This window comes from Rhineura floridana, chromosome 12, assembly GCF_030035675.1.
Source record: "Rhineura floridana isolate rRhiFlo1 chromosome 12, rRhiFlo1.hap2, whole genome shotgun sequence".
NCBI classification, from domain to species: Eukaryota; Metazoa; Chordata; class Lepidosauria; order Squamata; family Rhineuridae; genus Rhineura; species Rhineura floridana.
This window is the reverse complement of record NC_084491.1, coordinates 25,580,213-25,601,994: the sequence shown is the minus strand read 5'-3', so window position 1 is coordinate 25,601,994 and position 21,782 is coordinate 25,580,213. Positions and strand designations below refer to the sequence as shown.

General features: G+C 44.3%; 1 protein-coding gene across 1 annotated transcript; it reads left to right on the top strand.

Moving 5' to 3' along the window:
- The first annotated feature begins 323 nt into the window (after positions 1–323).
- Positions 324–17,977, top strand: LOC133368430 (matrix metalloproteinase-17-like). The gene is made up of 10 exons (XM_061592664.1): positions 324–515; positions 2,605–2,737; positions 5,050–5,218; positions 7,278–7,561; positions 9,437–9,613; positions 13,009–13,099; positions 14,978–15,060; positions 15,955–16,107; positions 16,605–16,862; positions 17,659–17,977. The coding sequence occupies exons 1-10, from the start codon at positions 324–326 to the stop codon at positions 17,955–17,957; spliced, it is 1,839 nt and encodes a 612-aa protein (XP_061448648.1). The 3' UTR covers positions 17,958–17,977.
- Positions 17,978–21,782: the final 3,805 nt, after the last annotated feature.

The following is a 21,782-nucleotide window of genomic DNA, read 5'->3' as shown; positions in this document are numbered from 1 at the left end:
GAAGGGCATAGCCTGGTCTAGTATTCTTGTCAGATTACTCCACAGGAAGACCCTGACCTATATTGGTTTCAGCCATTTCCTCCATTTAGGCTCCGAAATGGGAGGTGATGCTTGTAGCTGGAGGAATGTCTTGGTGCCCAAGTCCCAACTCCAGGAACGAAGGAGCAACTTTCCAAGTTCCCCAGCCTAGAATCAGAATTGACAGCAAGGCTTTCCAAGCAAAATTGGCAATGCGGGCTGGATGGTGAAGGCTGCTTTTAGAGTCTTTTACTTTAGACTTGGGAGAACTGGTGCGCTTACCCAAAGCAGTGTGTGTGAACTGGATGGAGGCTGGAAAAGTGCATTTGCCTAAAAATCTCTCCATGAAGCACCACCACCAGCTGGAGGGCAGGCAAGAGACAAAGCTGTTACCCGCTTCTGGGTCCCTGGCTGTGCTCACGCTGCTGTTGCTTCTGGCTTTGCCATCCTATGCCCATCCCAGGCCGACTCCCGCAGATGACAGTGGAGAGATGGTGGTAAGTCTTGCTTTGACCTGAGCATGGTAATATCAAAGGTACCAAAGACTAGGGGGCCTCCAGGTTGGGAGGGATGGGGTTTGCAGGCATGTCCTGTGACGTCATTGACACAATTATTCATCTCCTTTCTTAACGTTGTATCCCGCCCTTCCTCCCAGAGGAGCCAAGGGCAGCAAAAGTAAAATTTTTAAAACAATTCTGATTTGATTAATAAAATAAAAACGTATTTAAACATCTAAAAGCAATTTGAAATGTTTAAAATCATTTAGAACATCTAAAAACATTTTAAAGCAATCACATACCTTCACATTTATTTCACGGCTGCCACGGCATGTATCTATCAGCTATCAAACGCCTGGGTAAACAGGAATGTTTTTACATTTTGCCTGTAGGTCAGTAATGAGGGAGGTGGGTGCATCTCACCAGGGAGGGCATTTCAGAAACCACCACTGAGAAGGCCCTGTTACAGGGCAATGCCAAGTGAGCAGCAGCCAGAGGTGCAACCACCAACAGGGCCTTCCCTGTCAATTGTAGTGCCCAAGATGGTTGATATTGGGGAGACGCTCCTTTAATAGTGCAATAGTGGTGGGATATACTGGACCATCCACACATAGTCAGTTCTGCAAAGCTTCCCAGATGTTATTACGCTATTGCTGGCTGGAGGGGCACTCTAGCGTTATGGCACAACACAAGCGGGACAAAAAAATAAACTAAAACATTTGTGGTATAAAAAGTAACCAGATTTCAGTAGGAAGTTATGTGACATGCACTGATTAGAAATGAAGCAGTATGTCTGCCCCCAAACATTTGCAGGCACAAATAGTATTGAAAGTGGAATCACAGATAACCATCCTGCTGCAATCGTGAGCACAAATCATAATGAGTGTACAAGAAAAAGGATGTCTGGAGGGTCCCTAGGTAGCCATACCTTTCAAAAGACATGTAACTTCTGTGATGTGGAGAAATCCATATTGTTTTCTGCCTAACCACTTTCCCAAGCGTCAAAGAATAGCCTATGTTCAACTTCCATTGGAAGAGAGAGACTTGGGAAAATATACAAAGTTCTTCATTTTCAAATGTACAGGTTGAGCAGGGATTATGGGGGCAGTGAAGCAAGCTTGCAGGCAGTCTGGTTCCTTAACACCAACAGGACCTTGAAAATCTAAAATATTCCAGGCAAATCTAAAAACTTCTTTTGCACACATGTTGCTGCCAGGCAAAATGGATTCTCCCCCACCCACATTATCTTGCAGTAGGGATGCTTAAGGATTTTGTTCGATATACATTTTTAAGCAAATTGACCGGATTCGTACTTCCTGAACTAATATGTGGATCTGAATGTAATTATCCTTTCATTTTCACACTTCTCTGAATTTTGTGCTGTAGTTCCTGGCTTAAAAATGTGAACATAAATGTGTCTTTTAGGGTAAAATGCAGATTAAAAATAATATTTTGTGAAAAAATGCATTAAAAATAACACAATAATACATTACAAACAATGCAAAGAGAAAAATTGCAAACTAGTGTGGAAACAGGAAGGAACAGACTTATAAGTGAACACACAGAAAATGTGTTTCTAATAATGAGCACTAGAAACCTGATTCAAACAATTTAAACCAGCGTGATCATAATTCCATATTTTATTATTGCAAATGCACAGCATAGCAGCTTAATCCATTGTGATCATTAATATATTTATCTTCCCAACACCAGTAGAAGATATGGAAGGTATTTGTGAATGTTGTTTTATTATTTTGTTTTTACAGTATATTTTTGTTTTTAATATTGTTGTAAGTTGCTTGGAGACCTTCAGGTATCAAGCAACTAAATAATAACAACAACAACAACAACAACAATAATAATATAATAATAATAATAAAATAGCTGGTCCAAGTGTCTGGTTCTTGCTCATCATATTTTTTTTCATGCTTTATATGACACAACTATTTATCTTGGTGCTAGATGAGGAAACCCACAAAGCAACCATATAATACAAAGTTATAGGACCTCAAATTACAGGATTTGAGATCTTAGAAGGAAAGGAAAGGCTAGATTGACCGATGTTCTTTACCTGTCACATTTTGCCCAGGAGTGGCTGACTCAGTACGGATACCTGCCTCCAGCTGATCCAGTAACAGGCCAGCAGCAAACTTGGGAGGCAGTGACAAGTGCCATCTGCACAATGCAGCGTTTTGCTGGCATTGAGGAGACTGGGATCCCAGGTACAGTAAAACACACACACACACACACACACACACAACGCCACCCACAACTCTGAGGATTCTAGTTCATGTTCGTTTTCACCAGCTACCTTTATACTAGCCTTGTATTTAAATGCTAACCTGGTAGCCAGTAACTGCATGCAGGCAAGTACATGAAGTTCCATGCAGGCAGGCTGGAGTGCTCCGTTCCTCCCGTCTCCCCAGCATAGAAACCAAGTGGGCTGCCAGGGGAGGGAAGCTTCCTCTTCCGTGCCTAGCATAGAAATATGGTGGGCTGCTATAGGAGGGATGGAGCTCTCTGTCCATAGGAACAGAGGAAGCTGCCTTGTAGCAAGTCAGACACTTGGTCCATCTAGCTCAGTATCATCTGCACTGACTAGCATCAGCTCTCTAGAGTTTCAGACAAGAGTCCCTCCCAGCTCTACCTGGAGATGCCAGGGATTGAACACGAGACCTTCTTCATGCAACTCATGTGCTCTCCCACTGAGCTGAATGACCCTTCCTCTTAAAGGGCCACTCCTCTTCTGCCAGCCCCCAGCAGGCTAGTGAGTTCTTTTTTTTTTTTTTACTAAGGGGTTAGTGACTTTTGTGGGCTTATTTGTCAAGGCTGCCTTATCATTTTACATGTACATCCCCTACTGGAAAGTTCCTGGTGAATTCTTCTTGTCCTGTTTCACGTATCATAAGATATTACAACATTGTTTAGGGTTGTTTTATGTAATCTTATTCTTCTGAGACACCCTGGGAGAAAGGGTGGGTTATAAATTTGAAATAATATAAATAATAGATAATACACTATTATTTATGGGTTATGTCTAACAAAGTTATCCTGTTTGTGTAAGGACTTCTGCTTGCACAACAGATCTTCCCCTTCCTTCCCTGTGGCCCCCCACCCCCAATCTGCTCTGGAGGTTTGGAGAAACCCTCAGAACAGATTTGGGGGTATGCAAGGGGAGGAGAGGGAGGGGACATTCTGTTGCACAAGTGCAAGTCCTTGTGCAAACAGGACAACTTTGTTGGATATCATCATTATCATTGTTGGCAGAGGTGAACATCCTAAAAAGTGTCTACTTCATAGTCTTTTTGGTGCCAGATGAAAACCTTCTCCTCCCCATTCCCCCACTCTTTTAAATTCCTAATTTTCAAATCTAAAATCAGTTCGTATTATTTTTCCGTGTTGCTGAGAGATCCTGTTACCCTGATTTTATTTATATTTTGTTATTCATAGATTTTTTTTGTAAGCTGCCCAGAGAACTTGGTCATCTGGCATCTTATAGATATTGTTAGTAAACCAATAAGTAGATAATAAACAGCTGTAAAGTTGGATTGAAAAATCTCCAGTGAGTCCCAAACCAAAGGATCATCTACATGGTGGTTTACTGTGTGTTTGGTACTACTCACATCTCCTTTAAATTTGCATGGTTCACATGATGTTACCGGCAAACAGAAGCTGTCACGCAGTTTTCCTCTTGTAAATCCATACTAACCCAATCCACTGATAATACGAAAAGGGAAGAAAAAAATCTTCACTCCATATCTCTAGTGCTGGCAGACACTTCGCTCCAATGTTTTTAGGTGGGTGTCAATCGTTCCCCTCTCTCCACCCACTCCCGCCTCCTCCCTTTATTCAAGTTTTGTCTTTGTCTTATCACTTTGGAAGAAACAAACCACAAACCCAGGTTCGGATGACACAACATGCCATACTCAGGGTTATTTCCTGGTAGCGCAGCAGGAGCAAGGGAGGAGCAAGTGAGCTGTGTACGAGCTTACTGTAGGAGCCTGTTGCTCATTCGTGTTAAACCATAGATTATGTTTAACTATGGTTTAATGTTGAATGCAAGCCAGCTCTGTGTTTGCACTGTACCACTTCAGATTTTAGAGGGGCATTCACATGAGAAATATTCTCATTATCAGAATATAATAAATTAAATGTCTTCCTTATAGAAAACTAGCATTCTAGGCACGGGGCAGAGGTTCAGGTGTGCCCTTCTCCCTGACATGCTAACTTTCTATATACAGGAATTGTTGTTTTGTGTGGTGTCACATGAGCATTCACCTGGAGTCTGATGTGGTAAAGTCCAGAGACACTGGTTCCCTGCCTCGCTAAACATTAGCCCCAGAGTAGCCAACATTATGACTTCCAGATGAGCTCACTCCTATCAGCCCCAGCCAGCATGACCAATGATTAGGCAGGATGGGAGTTGTAGTCTAACATCTGGAAGGCACCACATTACCTACCAGCGTTTTATATTATGGCAAACTACACCACTGAATTTGGTTTGATTTCCCCCCCTTCCCTTGAATGCAAACAGATGATACCACACTGGCTTTGATCCGTATTCCTCGTTGTTCACTTCCCGATGTTATCAGCACCTTCCCAGAAAGACTTCCTTTGAGGAGAAGCAGGAGGAGGAAAAGGCAGACGAGTCGGAACAGGCGGAGTGCTGGATCGGTTTGGAGTAAAAGGAACATTTCCTGGAAGTAGGTAGCCGTATGCAGAATTGTTGCAAAGATAGGCCATATCTGGATTCCAGAAGCAATTTAAGCCAATATTTACCAGCAGCAGCAGCTCTCTAGCATCCGTGATCTGGAGTGCATAGGCCGACATGTGCTGGACAAGGAAAGAGGGCTGGGGAATGGTTGCTCGTTTCACAGCATAGGGTAAGAATATCGGATGAGCTGGATCAGACCAGAGGCCTGTCTCATCCAGCATCCTGTTATTGAGTATTGCTTGCACAAAGCTTACATGGAGGTTAGACCATATGCAGTCTTTACTGAGTCTTTGTTTTGATTTGTTTGCAGGGCAGTCATATGACAATGAGCATTCGTCCTTCATTCACTCTGGTTTACTTGAGGGGTGTTTATATGTCTTCCCATTCGTCATTCGTTCATCCCACACTTTTCCTGTCACGTTCCAAATTGCAAAAAGTCCAATTTAAAGTGTTGTTTTTGCCTTAGGGCAGCAGAGTCCTTTAATCCACTTTAAACGCCCAAGCCTAAAGTTCTGATATGTAATTGAACCCACAAAATATTGACAGTCTGGAGGTGCCCTTAAAATGAATGCAACAAATGCAAATGATTACATTTCAATGATAAAACACAAACAAACTGCCAGAAATGTGATAGAAGGCATGTATTTCAAGTTTGCATGGAAGCTATGCTTCCTGAAATTATTGTTATTTATTTTATTTAACAGACTATATACTTGGCTGTAATCAGAACCTCTAAGCAGTTTACAAAAACAGTACTGTCTTCTACTCAACTCCTCCTGGGAGGAAGGCGGGGTATAAATATAATAAATAAATAAAATAAAAATATTAAAGATGCAGGAGTTCTGTCTTCTTTTACATCTGACTGCCCTGCTCTGTGTGTGTGTTGTGTGTGTGGAGTGAGTGAGTGAGTGAGTGAGAGAGAGAGAGAGAGAGAGAGAGAGAGAGAGAGATCTGTCAATTTTGGTTCTCCCTGTTTCTCATTTTTCCAATCTTAAATTCAGTTCTCCACATTTCTGTAGCAATTTGCACATTTTTATTCCTCATGAAAATTCTCCATGTTTTAGTGTGAATTTATCTTAATAAACACATTTTTATTTGATTAATGTACACATTTTTGCAAGCAGTTTCTCGTCATATAATGTATTTTTGTATGTCATTTTCACTCATATATTCATTGTTATGCATGTTTCCCCCTAACATATGCATTTTTATAAATAGCGGTTGGCGAACTGCATTGCAAAATTTGAATAAGTGCAAATTTCAAAGGATGGCTGTGCTTTGGTTCTCATATTGTTTTAGAAAGTGCAAGTTTGATTGATTTGGCTTGAAATCCAAATTGAATCAAAATTCTCACCCATCCCTTGTGTGTGTGTGTACATTCATTCATTCTTCATTCATTTGTGCATTAAACATGTTGCTTGGCAATTACTGCAGCTCTGTAAACATTAACAAAATACACATTCAAATGGCAAGGAATTAGTTTTGTGGTGATGCAATCCAGCCCCCATGGCAGGAGGGAGGAGTATTCAGATCCTGCGTAAGTCCCAAGTCTCTCTCTTTCTCTCTCTGTGAGACATACCACATGCTTTGATGTAATGAATGGCTACCACTCTGTGTTGGAACTGTCACATGATAAGCTTTTCCATTACAATTGTCCAGTTTACAGTTACTTCTGTCCACACTGGCCCTGGTTGATTTCTGGATGTGCAGTTTGCATCTTGATGGGAACAAGATGCTGGACTAGGAACAGAGAAATATGCCATATTCTGAGTCAGACCGCTGGTCCATTTAGCTCAGTATTGTCTACACTGACTGGCAGTGGCTCTGCAGGATTTTAGGCAGGGTTGTCTCCCAGCCCTACCTGGGGGCTGCACCTGGGACCTTCTGCAGGCATAGCAGATGCTCTACCACTGAGCAACAGCCCTCTGCCAATGGGCCTTCCCCAGAAGGGTCCTTTCAATGGGTCTCATGTTCCTTTCAATGATTGATCAAGGCAGAATAGGGTAGGGAACCTGTTGCTCCTCATATGTAAATTGTCTATATCACAGGGTGAAGACCTACCCACGGGAAGCCCATCTCAGCCGAGAGACCATGCGCGTATTGATGTATTATGCTCTCAAGGTATGGAGTGAAGCAACACCCTTGAACTTCCATGAGGTGGGCAGCCACACTGCAGACATCTCTGTGGAGTTTCTCCGGCTGGACCACCATGATGACTACCCTTTTGATGGACCAGGTGGAATGGTGGCCCATGCCTTCTTTCCTGGAGACCCTCAGCGGGCTGGCAATGTCCACTTTGATGGCGATGAGGAATGGGCATTCCGTTCACCAGGTGAGTTGACTTTCATTGGTGGGGTAGGATGGAAGAGTTAAGGAGTGTGCTACTATAAAAAGGAGGAAAACATGAGGCCAAGGCTGCATTCAGACAGCAGTTTATTCCATTTTCCCGACGTTTTCTTCCCTGATAATTTACGCATTTTGTTTTATCTTTCATAAAAGCCACTTCTGAAAATCTAGCAGAATCTAGTAGATGTCTAGCACTCATTTCCATGTTAATTGCTTCCAGAAAAACATCCATTTGCAACCCCATTAACACAGAACATTACAGGAGTCAAGTGACAATATTGGGGGCGGAATACCAGCATACAGATCTTTCCTGCAGTTTTCATGGGTGAATCGGGGGGACAGAAGTGTGCATGTGCAGAAAGGGTGGGGGAGTACTAGCAACATGTCCAATGATGTTCATTGTTGTGTCATACCACATCCACTGGTGTGAATGAAATTTCATGCAACGTGGCAGTATATCAGCCGAACGAGCCACTGTTCCAAAATGCAAGAGGTACTGCAGCATGAAAGGAATGTTAGAAATCAGGACAGAAGCGCTACCATTATAATCAGTAAAACTAACACAATAAACCCATGTCTAAATGCAGCCCAAGACAGCAGTGGCAAGGCCATCACCACAACTAGAGGAGAAATTTGTCTTCCCAATTTCGTTTGGGAAGATTAAGTCATTGTTAGCTGATGGTTGGGGCTTGCAAAGTGCTGCACACTGGGCTTTGCAAATGCTGACGATCAGCTGATGTCATTGTGACATAATTGATAGGTAGGCAGCCCTGGCCACCTGTTAAACTTGGCCCATGGGGGTAGGGAAGATGAGGATCAGATCCACCGGGTGGATCCAGTTTCTCATCCCTGGTTTAGAGAGTGTCGTTTGTGTCATGCTTGTGGTCTAGCTAATGGCCACAGTTGGAGAATTGGGAGGAAGGGCAATGATAATTATGAATGTGATGATTAAGACTTGTATCTCATCCTTCATCAGTGCTAATACCAGGGTGGGACTCCATATAAAATAAATCGTATAACCAAATTTAATACACTAGAATGAGTTAATTAAAAATAAATTAAATGGAAGCAGCTTAAAACAGCAGAGCAGGCTGAACAGTCACCTACTTTAAAAAAACACCTATTTTAAAATCTTTGAGCAAACAGATTAATTTTTAACTTGGTGCTGAAATGATAACTGTTGGCTCCCATTGCGTTGGTAAGGGGAGGGGCTTTAGTATATAGTTGGACTGACTTGCATGCGCCATTGGGAGCAATTGCTGTGCAGACACTTTTTCTGCAGTTTATGTACTCTTGTTTTGCACGCCTGACCGGATTACATAGATCAGGAATTGCAAATGTAGTGCCCATGGGCACAATGGTACCCTTGCGGTTTTCCACTAGTGCTCATGAAGCCTTTGAGCCCCCCTCCCCTCCTGACTGCTCCCTTGGTCATGAGGTGGTGGGGATGGTTACTTTTTTCTCCCTTGAAAACTACATAGAGATAAAGGAGGAAATTGGAAGAGTGACACTCTTTCCCACTTTCTCTTTCAGCTCTCTGTGATTTTCAGGGCTCAGATTAATTTTACTGGAAATGTGTGTGTGTGTTTTCTCTCTTTCTGTCTCTTGGGGGGTCTGGGAGAGAGGGCGAGAGAAGTGACCACATGGGGTGGTGCTGACGGCACTCAGTCAAAGATCTAAATTTGCCCACAGATCAATTATGGGTCATGATGGGTGGATGCATTGCCTTCTGCAAAGCTATCGGACTAAACTGACTTTTATTTCTTACAGATCTATGGTTGTTTTGCCCTAGCAATGTTTCTGTAATTCCTTCTCTTATCTTGTATCCAGCTCTTGATGAGCCACTCTCATCTTTTGGCAGATGACTTTGGTACTGACCTTTTTGCTGTGGCTGTTCATGAGTTTGGCCACAGCCTTGGGCTTGCACATTCACCTTCCAAGCACTCCATCATGCGCCCCTATTACCAGGGACCGGTGGGAGACCCACTGCAATACCAGCTGCACGTGGATGACCTTACTGAGATCCAGAAGCTTTATGGTACGTGCAGAGGTGGGATAGCTCAGGATCTACAACAGGGTGGCCATCATCTAAGTCTTTCTACATTAGGGTTGGGCAGGAGAGGGGATGGAAGGATCTGTCACTTTCAGTTCTCTCAGTTTCTAATTTTTCCGGTCTTAAATTTGGTTCTCCACATTTCTGCAGCAATTTGCAAATTTAAAAAAAAACATCCTCATGAAAATTCCTCAGCATTTTAGTGCAAACTTTTCTTGATAAACACATTTTTGTATACAGTTTTGACTAATGCACACATTTTTGCAAGCCATTTCTCCTAATAGAATGCATTTTTGTATGTCATTTTCACTAATATATTTATTTTTATGCACGCTGTCCCCTAATATATGCATTTTTTCAAACGCTGCTTAGTTGGAGAACTACATTGCAAAATTCAGATAAGTGCAAATTCCAAAGGATGGCTATATATCAGTTCTCATGTTATTTCAGAAAGTGCAAATTTGATAGATCCAGCTTTAAATGTGAGCTGAATCAAATTTCTCCCCCATCCGTAGGCAGAAGGTAGATTGGGATCTACTGGTAGATTTCTGGGTGATTTGCAGTAGATTGGTACAGATTTCTTACTCCTAGTTGTTTAATACTTTGCAAAGCAAAATGAGTTTTTCCACCTAAGTTAGAGTGTTGAAATGGAGAAAGCTAACCAGGAAAGGACTGTGAGCTCAGGTCATTTCTGGTACTGACAACATAGAAAGCTACCTTATACTAAGACAGACTCTTGGTCCATCTAGTTCAGTATTGTCTATCTACGCTGACTGGCAGTGGCTGTCCAGAATTTCAGACAAGTAGCTTCTCCCAGCCCTAACTGGAGATGTCAAAGCAGATGCTCTTACCACAGAGGTATGTCTCTTCCCCTAAAAAAAATCCCTAGGCCCAGAATGTGCTCAGAGGCACCCTGTTCTTTATTTCTAAGTGTATGTCAGTTGGCTGTGGTTGGTAGATCTATGTCACCAGGCCAAGTTTAAGGTTCCTGTATTAATTTAGAAGGCCCTTAACAGTTTGGGTTCAGGATACCTCAAGGACCACCTGATTCCTTATATCCCTGTCTGATCACTAAGATCTCCAGGGAAGCCGCAGTTTAGCTTTTATCTAGCCATGCATTCAGTATTGCAGGCCTGATTATTTGAAACTCCCTTCTGGCTGAGATTAGACACGCTCCCTTCCTGCTGAACTTCAGGCACCTGACAAAGACCTTTTTCAGCAGGAATTCAAAGGAGGTTTTCTGGTTAATTTCAATTGATTTTATCCGTTGTGTTCATAGGGTTTTCGAAATCATGGGGTTTTGGAAATATGGTGTTGGAGGAGAGCTTTGTGCATACCATGGACTGCGAAAAAGACAAATTATTGGGTGTTAGAACAAATTAAACCAGAACTACCATTAGAAGCTAATATGATGAAACTGAGGTTATCATACTTTGGACACATCATGAGAAGATAAGAGAATAATGCTGGGAAAAACAGAAAGGAGTAGAAAAAGAGGAAGGCCAAATGAGAGATGGATTGATTCCATAAAGGAAGCCACAGACCTGAACTTACAAGATCTGAACAGGGTGGTTCACGACAGATGCTACTGGAGGTTGCTGATTCATAGGGTCGCCATTAGTCGTAATCGACTTGAAGGCACATAACAACAACAATCTGTTGTGTGCTTTTTATAACTTTTAGATACACCACTCAGAGCTTTGGCAATAAATTGGTATGTAAATACCTAAATAAATAAATCTTGGGGTTCTAGGAGGGAATGAAGTAGATCTGACAAGCCTGAAACCCCTCCACCCCTGCTCTAGGTAATAAATTGCAGTGTGTCAAATAGGCGTCTTAAAAAAGTCTAGGGCCAAAGAGCTGTTAATCTTGCAGGTCTCGCTTCTGTCAATCTATGTCAGTGCTTGCTCCAGCTGGGCAATTTCTAACAAAGCTAAACTGGATTAATAGACTTACCATTTTTTCCTAAGATGCATGGAAAGGACTTTTAGGATTGCTTGAGCTGTCCTTTAATGGTCAGACAACCCTAATAGCCCTTTCTATGAATCTCAGAAAAGAGCAAACTGCACAGGGCTAAAAAAAACCTAGTCCCGAATCTGGATAAGGCAGCAACATTTTGAAAATGAATTTTTTGTTCTTTTACAAGGATGTCCTTGGAAATGTGTGAAAGGGGAGCCATGCTTGTGTGTCAGAGGTGACTTCCAGTGCTTTGGCAAATGAAATGAAACATGTTTCCTACGGTGACATCAGAACCTACCTGTAGCTCAGTAGCAGAGCATCTGCCTCCCAGGTTCAATGCCCGGCATAGTATGGCTGGGAAAGAACCCTGTTTGAAACCCTGGAGAGCTGCTGCCAGTCAGTGTAGGCAATATTGAGCTAAAGAGACCAATGGTCTATCTTAGTTTCCTATTTCCTGTGTACTTGTAAAGTTTAGAAGTCTGCTGCAAGAATCCTGTTTTTATTAGTGGCAGTATTACTGTGTCAGAATTTGGAGCAGTTTAAGCACAGGTTTTTACAATGGCTAAATTTTAGATGATTTTAGCAACAGTCTGTCTCCACCTGGGCAGGCAGCAATGAAATAGTCTAATAGGCCTCATCTGTTTGCATTGGCCCCCTTTGTATTTTCCTGGCTCCATGAAATATAGTGCATAAATTGGGGGATGGGAATCCTTTTTCCTCTGAAGGTACTTTGAACCATGGGAAAAGACAATCATGAGCCGCAGCCAATCAATCAAACTCAGTCAATGGTGGGGGCAGCTAGAGTAGGCGGAGTCTGCAGCATTGCAGGATTGCATAGCTCAACCTTCACCAACCTGGTGCCCTCAAAGTGTTTTAGTTTACAACTGCAGCAGCCTTAACCAGCACATTTCTGCTGGCTGAGACTGATGGGACTTGTAGTCCGAAACTTCTGGAGATCACCAGATTAGTGAAGACGGGTACAGCTCATTTTCTCTCTTTGCCGCTCCATCCCTTCTCTATCTCTTGCACATGTGCAGAGTGAAAGAGGAAACAGTTTCCAGAGAAGTTTGGAGAGATAGAGTGGAGCTGCAGCTTCTCAAGAGCTGAATGATGCTGAGGATCACACGATTTTAGGCCGAGGGCTCCATGGGGCTTGCAGGCAGCAGGCTATCCACTCCAGACACCTTATGCTAGTGTGGTCTAGTGGTAAGCTTGGCCATGATACTCACTGGGTGACCTTAAGCCAGTCACCAACCCTCATCCTATCCAACCTCACAGGGTTGTTGTGAGGATAATATGGAGAGTCACATACGCCACTTGCGCTCCTTGCAGAAAGGTGGAATATAAATGCAATAATAAACAAATAGTGTTTTTATATGCATTCATTAATATTTTCTCTCTTCTTTTAAAAAAAAATTCAGGGAGTCGAGTTCTTCGTTTCACAGAGAAACCAGAGGTAACCTCACTGCTCCCAGATCGTCTTTCCTTGCCACATGATTTCCCGGCCCTCAGGTTAGAAGGTCCCCTTTGTACAATGGATTTGGGGAGGGGTAAATGGAGGGTTCTCTATGGCATATGCATATGTTGCACCCCACTTGACTCTGGAGGTGCTGTTCCCGCAGCTATACAGCTGCAGGATCCAATGATTGTATAATGCATGGATGGCTAATCCACATCCTGTATATGCCTCCTCAAGCAATTTCAGGTGCCCTGGAAGATTGTCCAGAAGGGAACATGGCCCTTGGGCTGATAAAGGTTAGAGTGTTGGACTATGACCAGGGAGACCCGGGTTCGAATCCCCACACAGCCATGGAGCTCATGGGGTGACCTTGGGCCAGTCCCTGCCTCTCAGCCTCAGAGGAAGGCAATGGTAAACCACCTCTGAATACTGCTTACCATGAAAACCCTGTTCATAGGGTCGCCCATAAGTCAGAATCTACTTGAAGGCAGTCCATTTCATTTTCAAGCATGTTTGCACGGGAGTAAATCCCACTGAACTCAATAAGCATGCAAATGATGAAACCTGCCCTCCCCTCCTCCCCCTCCTCCCCATCACCTCCCTTTTGCCCCTTGCCTCCCCTTTCCTTCACCTCCCCCATCCTCTTCCAATCCCCTCCTTCCCCCTCCTTCCCCTCCCCTCCGCCTTCCCCTCTCCCCCTCCTCCTCCCCCATGGTCAGTTTTACCTATCCTAGGACTATGACCTGGGAGACCAGGGTTCAAATCCCCACACAGCCAGGAAGCTCACTGGGTGACCTTGGGCCAGTCATTGCCTCTCAGCCTCAGAGGAAGGCAATGGTAAACCCCCTCTGAATACCACTTACCATGAAAACCCTATTCATAGGGTTGCCATAAGTCAGAATCGACTTGAAGGCAGTCCATATCATTTTCAAGCATAATTGCACGGGAGTAAATCCCATTGAACTCAGTAAGCATGCAAATGATCAAACCTGGCCTCCTGGCCTCCCCTCCTCCTCCCTCCTATCCCCTCCCTCTTCCCCCTTCGCTTCCTCTTCCTTCACCCCTCCCTTCCAATCCCCCCTCCCCTTCCAATCTCCTCCTTCCCCCCTCCCCCTCCCCCTCCCCCATGGTCAGGTCTTAGACTTGCTTGGGAAGTTCGCCAATCCTTTTGTAGCCTTGTGGCTTAGAAGAGCAAGATGCTGCTGCATCCCTTTTTATTGCTCAAAATTCTTTCCTGGGGTTTTATCCAGGGCAGCGCTAAGTTAAAGTCACTTAGCGGTAAATTGTTCCGCTGGCAAAATGTTTTGTGCCAGTGGAACGTTGTTGTGCAAGAGAATGCCTAAGCAGGTTGTTGCACAATCTGCTACACAAAATTTTCCCTAATGCAACTGTTGTGTTGGATTCCTCTCTTGCACAAAATTAAAGTTCACTCATCCACTAGCGCAATAGCCCTTGCACTTGTGGACAGAGAACACTGGATACAGCTCTTGGTCTGGATATTTTAAAAATACAGTAATTGGTCTGGATATTTTAAAAATACAATAAAAAGTGTAGGTGTGGGTGAAATATCTTTCTCCATGTGCCAGTCACTATCTCTCAGTCTATCCTGCCTCACAGGGTTGTTGTGAGCATAAAATGGAAGGGGGAGAGCAATGTATAACCCTAGAGATCCTAGGAGGAAAGGTGGGGTATAAATATAATTCATTACTACTGCTGCTGCTACTGTTCATTATTATTTTGATGGAATAAAAGCTATTTACATGCTTCTATTGAAAGTGGCTGCAGATTCAGGAGCTTGTCTGTGGGAGGGATGTGGATGTGACTGGAGAATGAGAAGCCAGCCCTTCTTCCTTAAACAAATAAATAAACACAGCACTTGAGGAGTCATATTGTGTGGGCTGCTATCTTTCTTTTCCACTTCTTTGTTTCAGGTCAGGGAAGGAATTCCCCGATCGCTGCACCTCCAACATTGATGCTGCCACTCAGATCAGAGGGGAAACATTCTTTTTCAAAGGTCTGTGGTTTTGTATCTAGAGCTGTGTCTTCTGGCCCCTGGTAGAGAGCACATGCTTTGCATGTAAAAATTTCTAGGTTCCATCCCTAGCATCTTCAGGAAGGGCTAGAAAAGATTCCTGTCTGGAATCCTAGAGAGCCAGTCACAGTCAGTATAGACTGGGCTGGCCAATGTGATCACTCCAAATGTTGCTGGACTACAGTTCCCATCAGCCCCAGCAAGTATGGCCTAGAGTTTGGGATGCTGAAAGTTGTAGTCCAGCAACATCTGGAAGGCCATAGGTTCCACATCCCTGTCCTTAAATAGACAAAAGGGTTTCTAGTCCAAAATGATGCACATTGGGGCAAAAACTCCAGCAACATCTGAAGCTAAACAGCATCCCTTTAGTACCGTGCTGGGCTCCCCTTGGGAGGAACGGCAGGATATAAATTTAATAATAAATACTAAATAAATGAAATAAATTTGGAGGGCACCATGTTGGCTACGCCAGGTATAGGCAGTCCTAAGCTAGATGGACCAGTGGTCTAATTCAGACCAATTCCAGTGCTCCTGCTCTATATTAGAAAAAGCCTGGATTATGCCTTTCCTTGCTTTGGACACAAGGGACTCTGTTATCTGTAGAAATGTGTTGTGTATTTGAGGAGAGACTGACTGCTGTCTTGCAGTCTGTGGCAATCTTGATTGTGTGTGACTGTTTCTGGGAGACTGCCTGGAAATTGTACGTAAGCCACTTTTGAGCTCTTTGGGGAAAGAGTAGTATGCCCATTCCAAACTTTCCATCACACTCCCGGAGTGACCAAGAAACGGCCTGGGATGGGGCTATGCAGACAGAAGCAAGCTGCTTCTCCTTGCTGAGATCTGACATCTTTTCCCCCTCTCCTCTGCATGTGGCAGGTCAGTATTTCTGGCGTCTCACTCAGGGCCGGCACCTCGCCTCTCTGCGCCCGGCTTTGATCACTGGCTTCTGGCGAGGCCTGCCTTCCTCTTTCCGCAAAGTAGACGCCGTTTATGAGAGACACTCAGATCATCGCATCCTCTTCTTCAGTGGTAAGGGGGTCATGTATGTGAAGCAATGTGGGGGGGCTGCGTAAGAACATCTTGGATCAGACCAAACTGGGTCCACCTTACACCCTGTTTCCAACTGATAGGAGTTGTAATTCCGAAACATCTGGAGGGCACCAGGTTGGTGAAGGGTGTCATATGTCAGTTGTTAGCTTTTAAGGTGTTACAAGTGTCTTTGTTGGGTTTGCTGGGGTATTTTTTAAATTTATTATTACATTTAGATCCCACATTTTCTCCACCACATTTTCTCCAAGGAGCTCAAGGTGGCATATATGGTTGTCCCCCTTCCCATTTTATCCTCACAACAACCCTGTGAGGTAGATTAGGCTGAGAGACACTGACTGGCCCAAGGTCACCTAGCAAGCTTCATGGCTGAATGGGAATTCAAACCCTGGTCTCTCAGGTCATAGTCCAACGCTCTAACCACTACACCGCACTGGCTCTCTATTGATTATGCCCTCTCTTTCTCCTTCCTCTTCAAGGACCTCTGTACTGGGTGTTTAAGGACAATGGTGTGGAAGAGGGTTACCCGCGCCCTGTCACAGACTTTGGGCTGCCACAAGGGGGCATCGATGGTGCTTTCTCATGGCCCATAGACAGGAAAACCTATTTCTTCAAGGGAAATCTCCACTGGTGCTATGATGAAGTGACAGTTCACATGGAAGAAGGCTTCCCTGTCCACAGAGCACCCTGGGAGCACTTCCCCACCTCTATAGATGCTGTGCTGAGTGAGAGTGATGGTGAGTTTGTGTGTCAGTCTTGTACTTTACTACCCTTACAATGAGTTTGCTTTTTTCATTGCATTCATACTTATCTGGAGTTGCCTGCAGTCCTGACTAGGGGCTCCCAAACAGTGAAAACACCTTCAGACTCCCCCCCCAAACTACCCTATTCTTAATACATAACTGTCAGAAAGTGGGGCCCTTTTATTATAAGAAGCAAATAATATTCCAAAACAACCTATGCAGCATAAGCATGTCTAAACTGTATAGTCATACAGAACAATGCATGATAACATCAAATCCTAGGTGCAGGCAAGGAGAAGGATTTCTACATTACATTTTGCCTGTGGTCATCTTGGGAACCATCCTTCAAAGTTGCATCTCCCAACTTCGGACTGCTTTTACAAATTTGCACAAACCTTAAATGAGTCCCATATCTGTTTATATCAGGCTAGGACTTGTGTTTCACCTTCTTCCTGATTAACTATCCTGCCATTTTCTTGTACCACAAATACTCCACTTTATTTTTTGTCCGACTTTTGTTGCACTATAGTGCAGGAGTGCTCCTCCAGACGGCAATAATACAGGAACATTGAAGAAGCATTGCTGAACAATTAATGAAGCAAAATGGCGTACGGATGGTCCAGTATCAATCCACCATTAATGTGCTATTATTGCATCAATGACATGTTGCAAAATATACACCCACCAAAAAAAAAGTCTGGAGGGTCCCTTTGTCCTGTTCTCTCGAATACCCTGTTTATTTATCGCTGATTTTCCCCCTACCCCCCGCCATGCTTTTGTTTTGCTGCAGGGACACTATATGCCTTCAAAGGCAGAGAGTATTGGAAATTTGACCAGCACAACCTCAAGCCCCTGATTGGCTACCCTCGTTCCATAGCCAAGGATTGGCTGGATTGCATGGGGGAACTGTACCCTCCCAGGAGCCTGCCCACCAGCCCTGCATCAGAAGCCGAACACCAGCCAGACTTGCAGGGCCCGCAGCTGGAGGCTGAGCCCTGTGTGTGTTTTTGCTCTGCCTTTCGAGCTGTTTCACATAGCTGGCTCCACTGCTTGCTGTTCGCTCTCCTGGCCCTGCAAGGAATTGCCTAGGAAGGACAAGGAACATTGCCCGAGCGCTTGCTCCACAAGCATCATTTGTGGCACCCAAATTGCCACATTGCACATCCGAGGCGTGCTGGAAAGGAAAGAAACAAAAATCCCCAACAAAACAGGATGTGGTGAGCAACAGAGTTGCAAGGCTGAGTCCTTTGGTGGTAGTTGCAGCGGCTCTGTTTATGGTGGGCGGGAGTTCTTCAAATGGCAAGCTTTTGGTGCTAATAAAGTACAACAGGAAGTAGGTTCCCTCCACAGTAGCCGATACAAAAGGCTTAGCAGGAGATCTATGATCATCCTACATGGAACTCCAGAAATGCTGCTCATAGAGTGCCTCAGACTGTCAATATTTTGCTGGAGGGATTCAGGCACCTACCTGGCAATTGGGGCTTGTGCATTTAAAGTGGATTAAAGTGCTCTGTCGCCCAAGTGCAACAAATCCGCTTAACAACAACAGTGGACTTTTTGCGGTTTGGAAAGTGACAGGGAAATGCACTGAAAAGTGTGGGATGAACAAATGATTAATGGGAAGACATGTGAACACCCTGCAAGCAAATCAGGATGAATGCTCATTGTCATAGGACCGCCCCATAACCAAATCAGAATGAATGCTGGAGGTGTGGGGAAACCTTTGGCCCTCCAGATGTTGCTCAACTGAATCTCCTATCATCGTTGGCTATTGGCCATGCTGGCTGGGGCTGACAGCAGCTGTAGTTAAGCCACTGTGGAATGCTTTCCCAGAGAGGTGTGCCTGGCACCATCACTGTCAATCTTTAGGAGTAAGATGAAGACGTTATTATTTACCCAGGAATTTTGCTCCTCATTGGTTCTCATCTTTTAGTTGGGTGGGATAGGATGTGTCCCTTTTTATGTTATTGCAGAATGAGCACTTTTAGTTAATAATGTTCTTTTATCTTTGGTGGTTTTTAAATGTTATATTGGATGCTTTTTTTAAATTGTAAGTCACTTGGAGACAAAAGTTTTGTAGTAAGCAACAAATAAAAATAAATTATTATTATTATTAATAATAATAATAATAAACATCTGGAGGGCCAAAGATTCCCCATACTTGCCTTAGAGCCCAGCCAGGCTTTCAGAGGATTCCTTTTGTCTCTCCACAGGCAAGAAGATGGCCTTGTGGATTCTTTCTGTGATGCAATAATCACCAAGCGCTTCAGGCTGTGAACCTGTGAACCATATTAGTGCCAGGTGTTTCCATTAGCCACACCTGGAGGGAACGGGTTGATCTGCTGATCAGTTGCAAAATCTCTTTGAAGCTGAATTTTTTTTTTAAATGCACTCAAGCTGCTCCCACCAGGTTTTACAGTAAAAAGGGGCAGGGCTTGACTAGGATTATGTGCCCCCTTTTTCAGAAGAGAGAGGTGGAGATGCACTGGAACAGGCAGAACAGTGAGTGTGTTTCTACCCTCAGTGTGAGTGACTGATAGCAGGGATAGAATTTGCAGTTTTGGAAAGGAAACCGCGAGTCACTTTTCACTCGGAGGAGCAGCTCAACAGCAGGCCTCTTTCTGTGGTTGCGCCATTAGCGCAGCTGTGGAATGATCCAGAATTGCTTGCCGGGGCCTGCCCAGCTGATTGACAATGTGTCATTGTAGGCAGAAGACCACAGAGGGAGGCTCTTGAAAGAATGGGTCTGCCTAAGGGGGGGAGAGAGCAAATGCAGGATTTGCTGTTTTCAAAGCAGGAATCTGAGAGGGAGGGAGCACCAGTCAGCACCCCGCCACCAGACATTCCAAACTTTCTGTTGTAAATTGAGACTATAAGAGCAGCCAACTGTAAATATAGATTAAGGGTCACCCCCCCCCCAAAAGAACCTCACACAGACATGTTCTCTATAGCTTGCCTGTTGCTCACTTTTCTTATATAGGGTGGGGCAATAGGGGCACCTAACCTGGGTTCCACCTTGACAGAGGCACAAAATGGACATAAAAGGCTATGGGAATATATTGACAGTTATTAAAACAAATACTAAATTATGTTGTTCGGTTTTGTTCATTTCAGTTTGGCAGAAAGATGTAGTAGATAACAGAAGATTAAAAATTAACGCTCCTAATGGCAGGGAATGTAGAGACATAAGAACATAGAAAGAGTCCTGCTGGATCAGGCAAAAAGCCCATCTGGACCAGCACTCTGTTCTTAGCAGTGGCCAACCATATGCCTGTGGCAGGTGTGGGGAAACTTTGGCCATCTTACCTGGCCATTGGCCATGTTTGCTGGGGCTGATGGGAGCTGTAGTTCAGAAACATCCGGAGGGCCAAAGGTTCCCTACACCTGACCTATGGGGAGACCACAAGCAAGACCTGACTTAATAGCACTGTTGTGACTTGCAATTCCTCGCAAACTTCTCTGTCTGGCAAGCAAACAGGTGGAAGCATGGAAGAGGAAGAGGAGGAGGCATAGCTGTAGCTGGTGACAGTGGGTGTGTGGAGGTAGACTTACTGGGGGGGGGGTCCGATGGAGGGCCCTGCAAATCCTGGAGCCAGCATAGGGTGTGTGTCCTCAGTTTCCATAACCTTCGGGTGTGACTTCCATGGTGCGGCTTTTTCCAACCCTAATTGCTTCCCATGTGCTGGAGTCAGAACTCTTGGAGGGCTTCCAGACTTGCTATTTTCAAGTAGGATTCAATTACATACAGGCAAATTCAGGAAGTGCAATTATAGCTGAATGTGAGGTCTTGTGCAGTAATCCTGCTTCCCAAAAATACTGGACATTTTGCGATAAGGAAAGTGGTGGGCAACTGCACTGGAAAGTGTGGGATAATGCTTGCTTTGATGCAGCAGCATCTAACTTCCCTGCAAACAAAACAGAGTGAATGCTCACTAAATAAAACTGCCTGCAAACAAATTGGGATGGATACTCAATGAACAGGTCATCTGGAAGCTCCCCTAGTTAACAGAGCTGAGATGCTAGGTTGGCTTCTAGATAGTGATGGGCAAATTTGTCTGTTTTGGTTTCTCTCAGGTTGTGGGCACAAGAGTCGCTTCAAAAGCAGTGAGAATGGTTTTTCTGGCTATGTTTTGAAGTGACTCTGTCCTCAAGTGGACACAGCTCCCTTCCCCAATGCTGACTTCAGAATTTTCAGGACCACCCTTAGCCAGTAGTGTAGTGACAAATTCAGAAGTGCAGGGTCCTTTCACGATAGTCACGCTACGTCCCCTCACACCTACGCCCCCTTGCTTGCTCTCCATTGTCATCTCCATACTCCTCAGTTCTTCCCACGTGCAGATTCTCCCACAACAACCATAGGAACCGATCAGCATGAAAGGGGAGTGTCTTAATTACTGAGAAGAGTCTTCTCAGTGGCTGACTTACTTCCTTTCCCTCTGATTGGCTACAATCAGGAGGAAAGGACAAGAAAGCATGTTAGAAGATTCTTTTCAGCGCCCAACACACTTCCCTTTCTTGCTGATTGGCATATAGGATGCTGAAGACATTGGAACCCTGCTGTCAAGAAAGTACAGGGTCTAAGACTCCCTGAGACCCTGGACCACTACACCCCTGCCCATAGCAAAGCGTTGGGTCAATCACTGTCTCTGTCTGAATCTACAGCAAAGCATTTTCATTGGCCTCACCTAGAGGGGCAACAGGTTGATCTAGCAATCAGTTGTGAAACTTCCCTGAAGCTGAATTTTTTAAAAAAATGCAGTCAAGCTGATCCAACCAGGTTTTAGAATAAAAAGGGGTGGAGTTTGACTAGCATTATGTGCTCCCATTTTCAGAAAACTGAGGTGGAGGCGCACTGGAACCAGCACACCAGTAAGCATGGCTCTACCCTCAGTTTGTCCACATTTCCATCCGTTA

What these genes read in the sequence shown, in the direction of transcription:
- LOC133368430 (XM_061592664.1), top strand. Translation starts at nt 324, where the DNA reads ATGGAGGCTGGAAAAGTGCATTTGCCTAAAAATCTCTCCATGAAGCAC. An exon ending in ATGACAGTGGAGAGATGGTG is followed by an intron (nt 516 to 2,604) that starts GTAAGTCTTGCT and finishes CATTTTGCCCAG; the next exon opens with GAGTGGCTGACTCAGTACGG. An exon ending in TGTGCTGAGTGAGAGTGATG is followed by an intron (nt 16,863 to 17,658) that starts GTGAGTTTGTGT and finishes GTTTTGCTGCAG; the next exon opens with GGACACTATATGCCTTCAAA.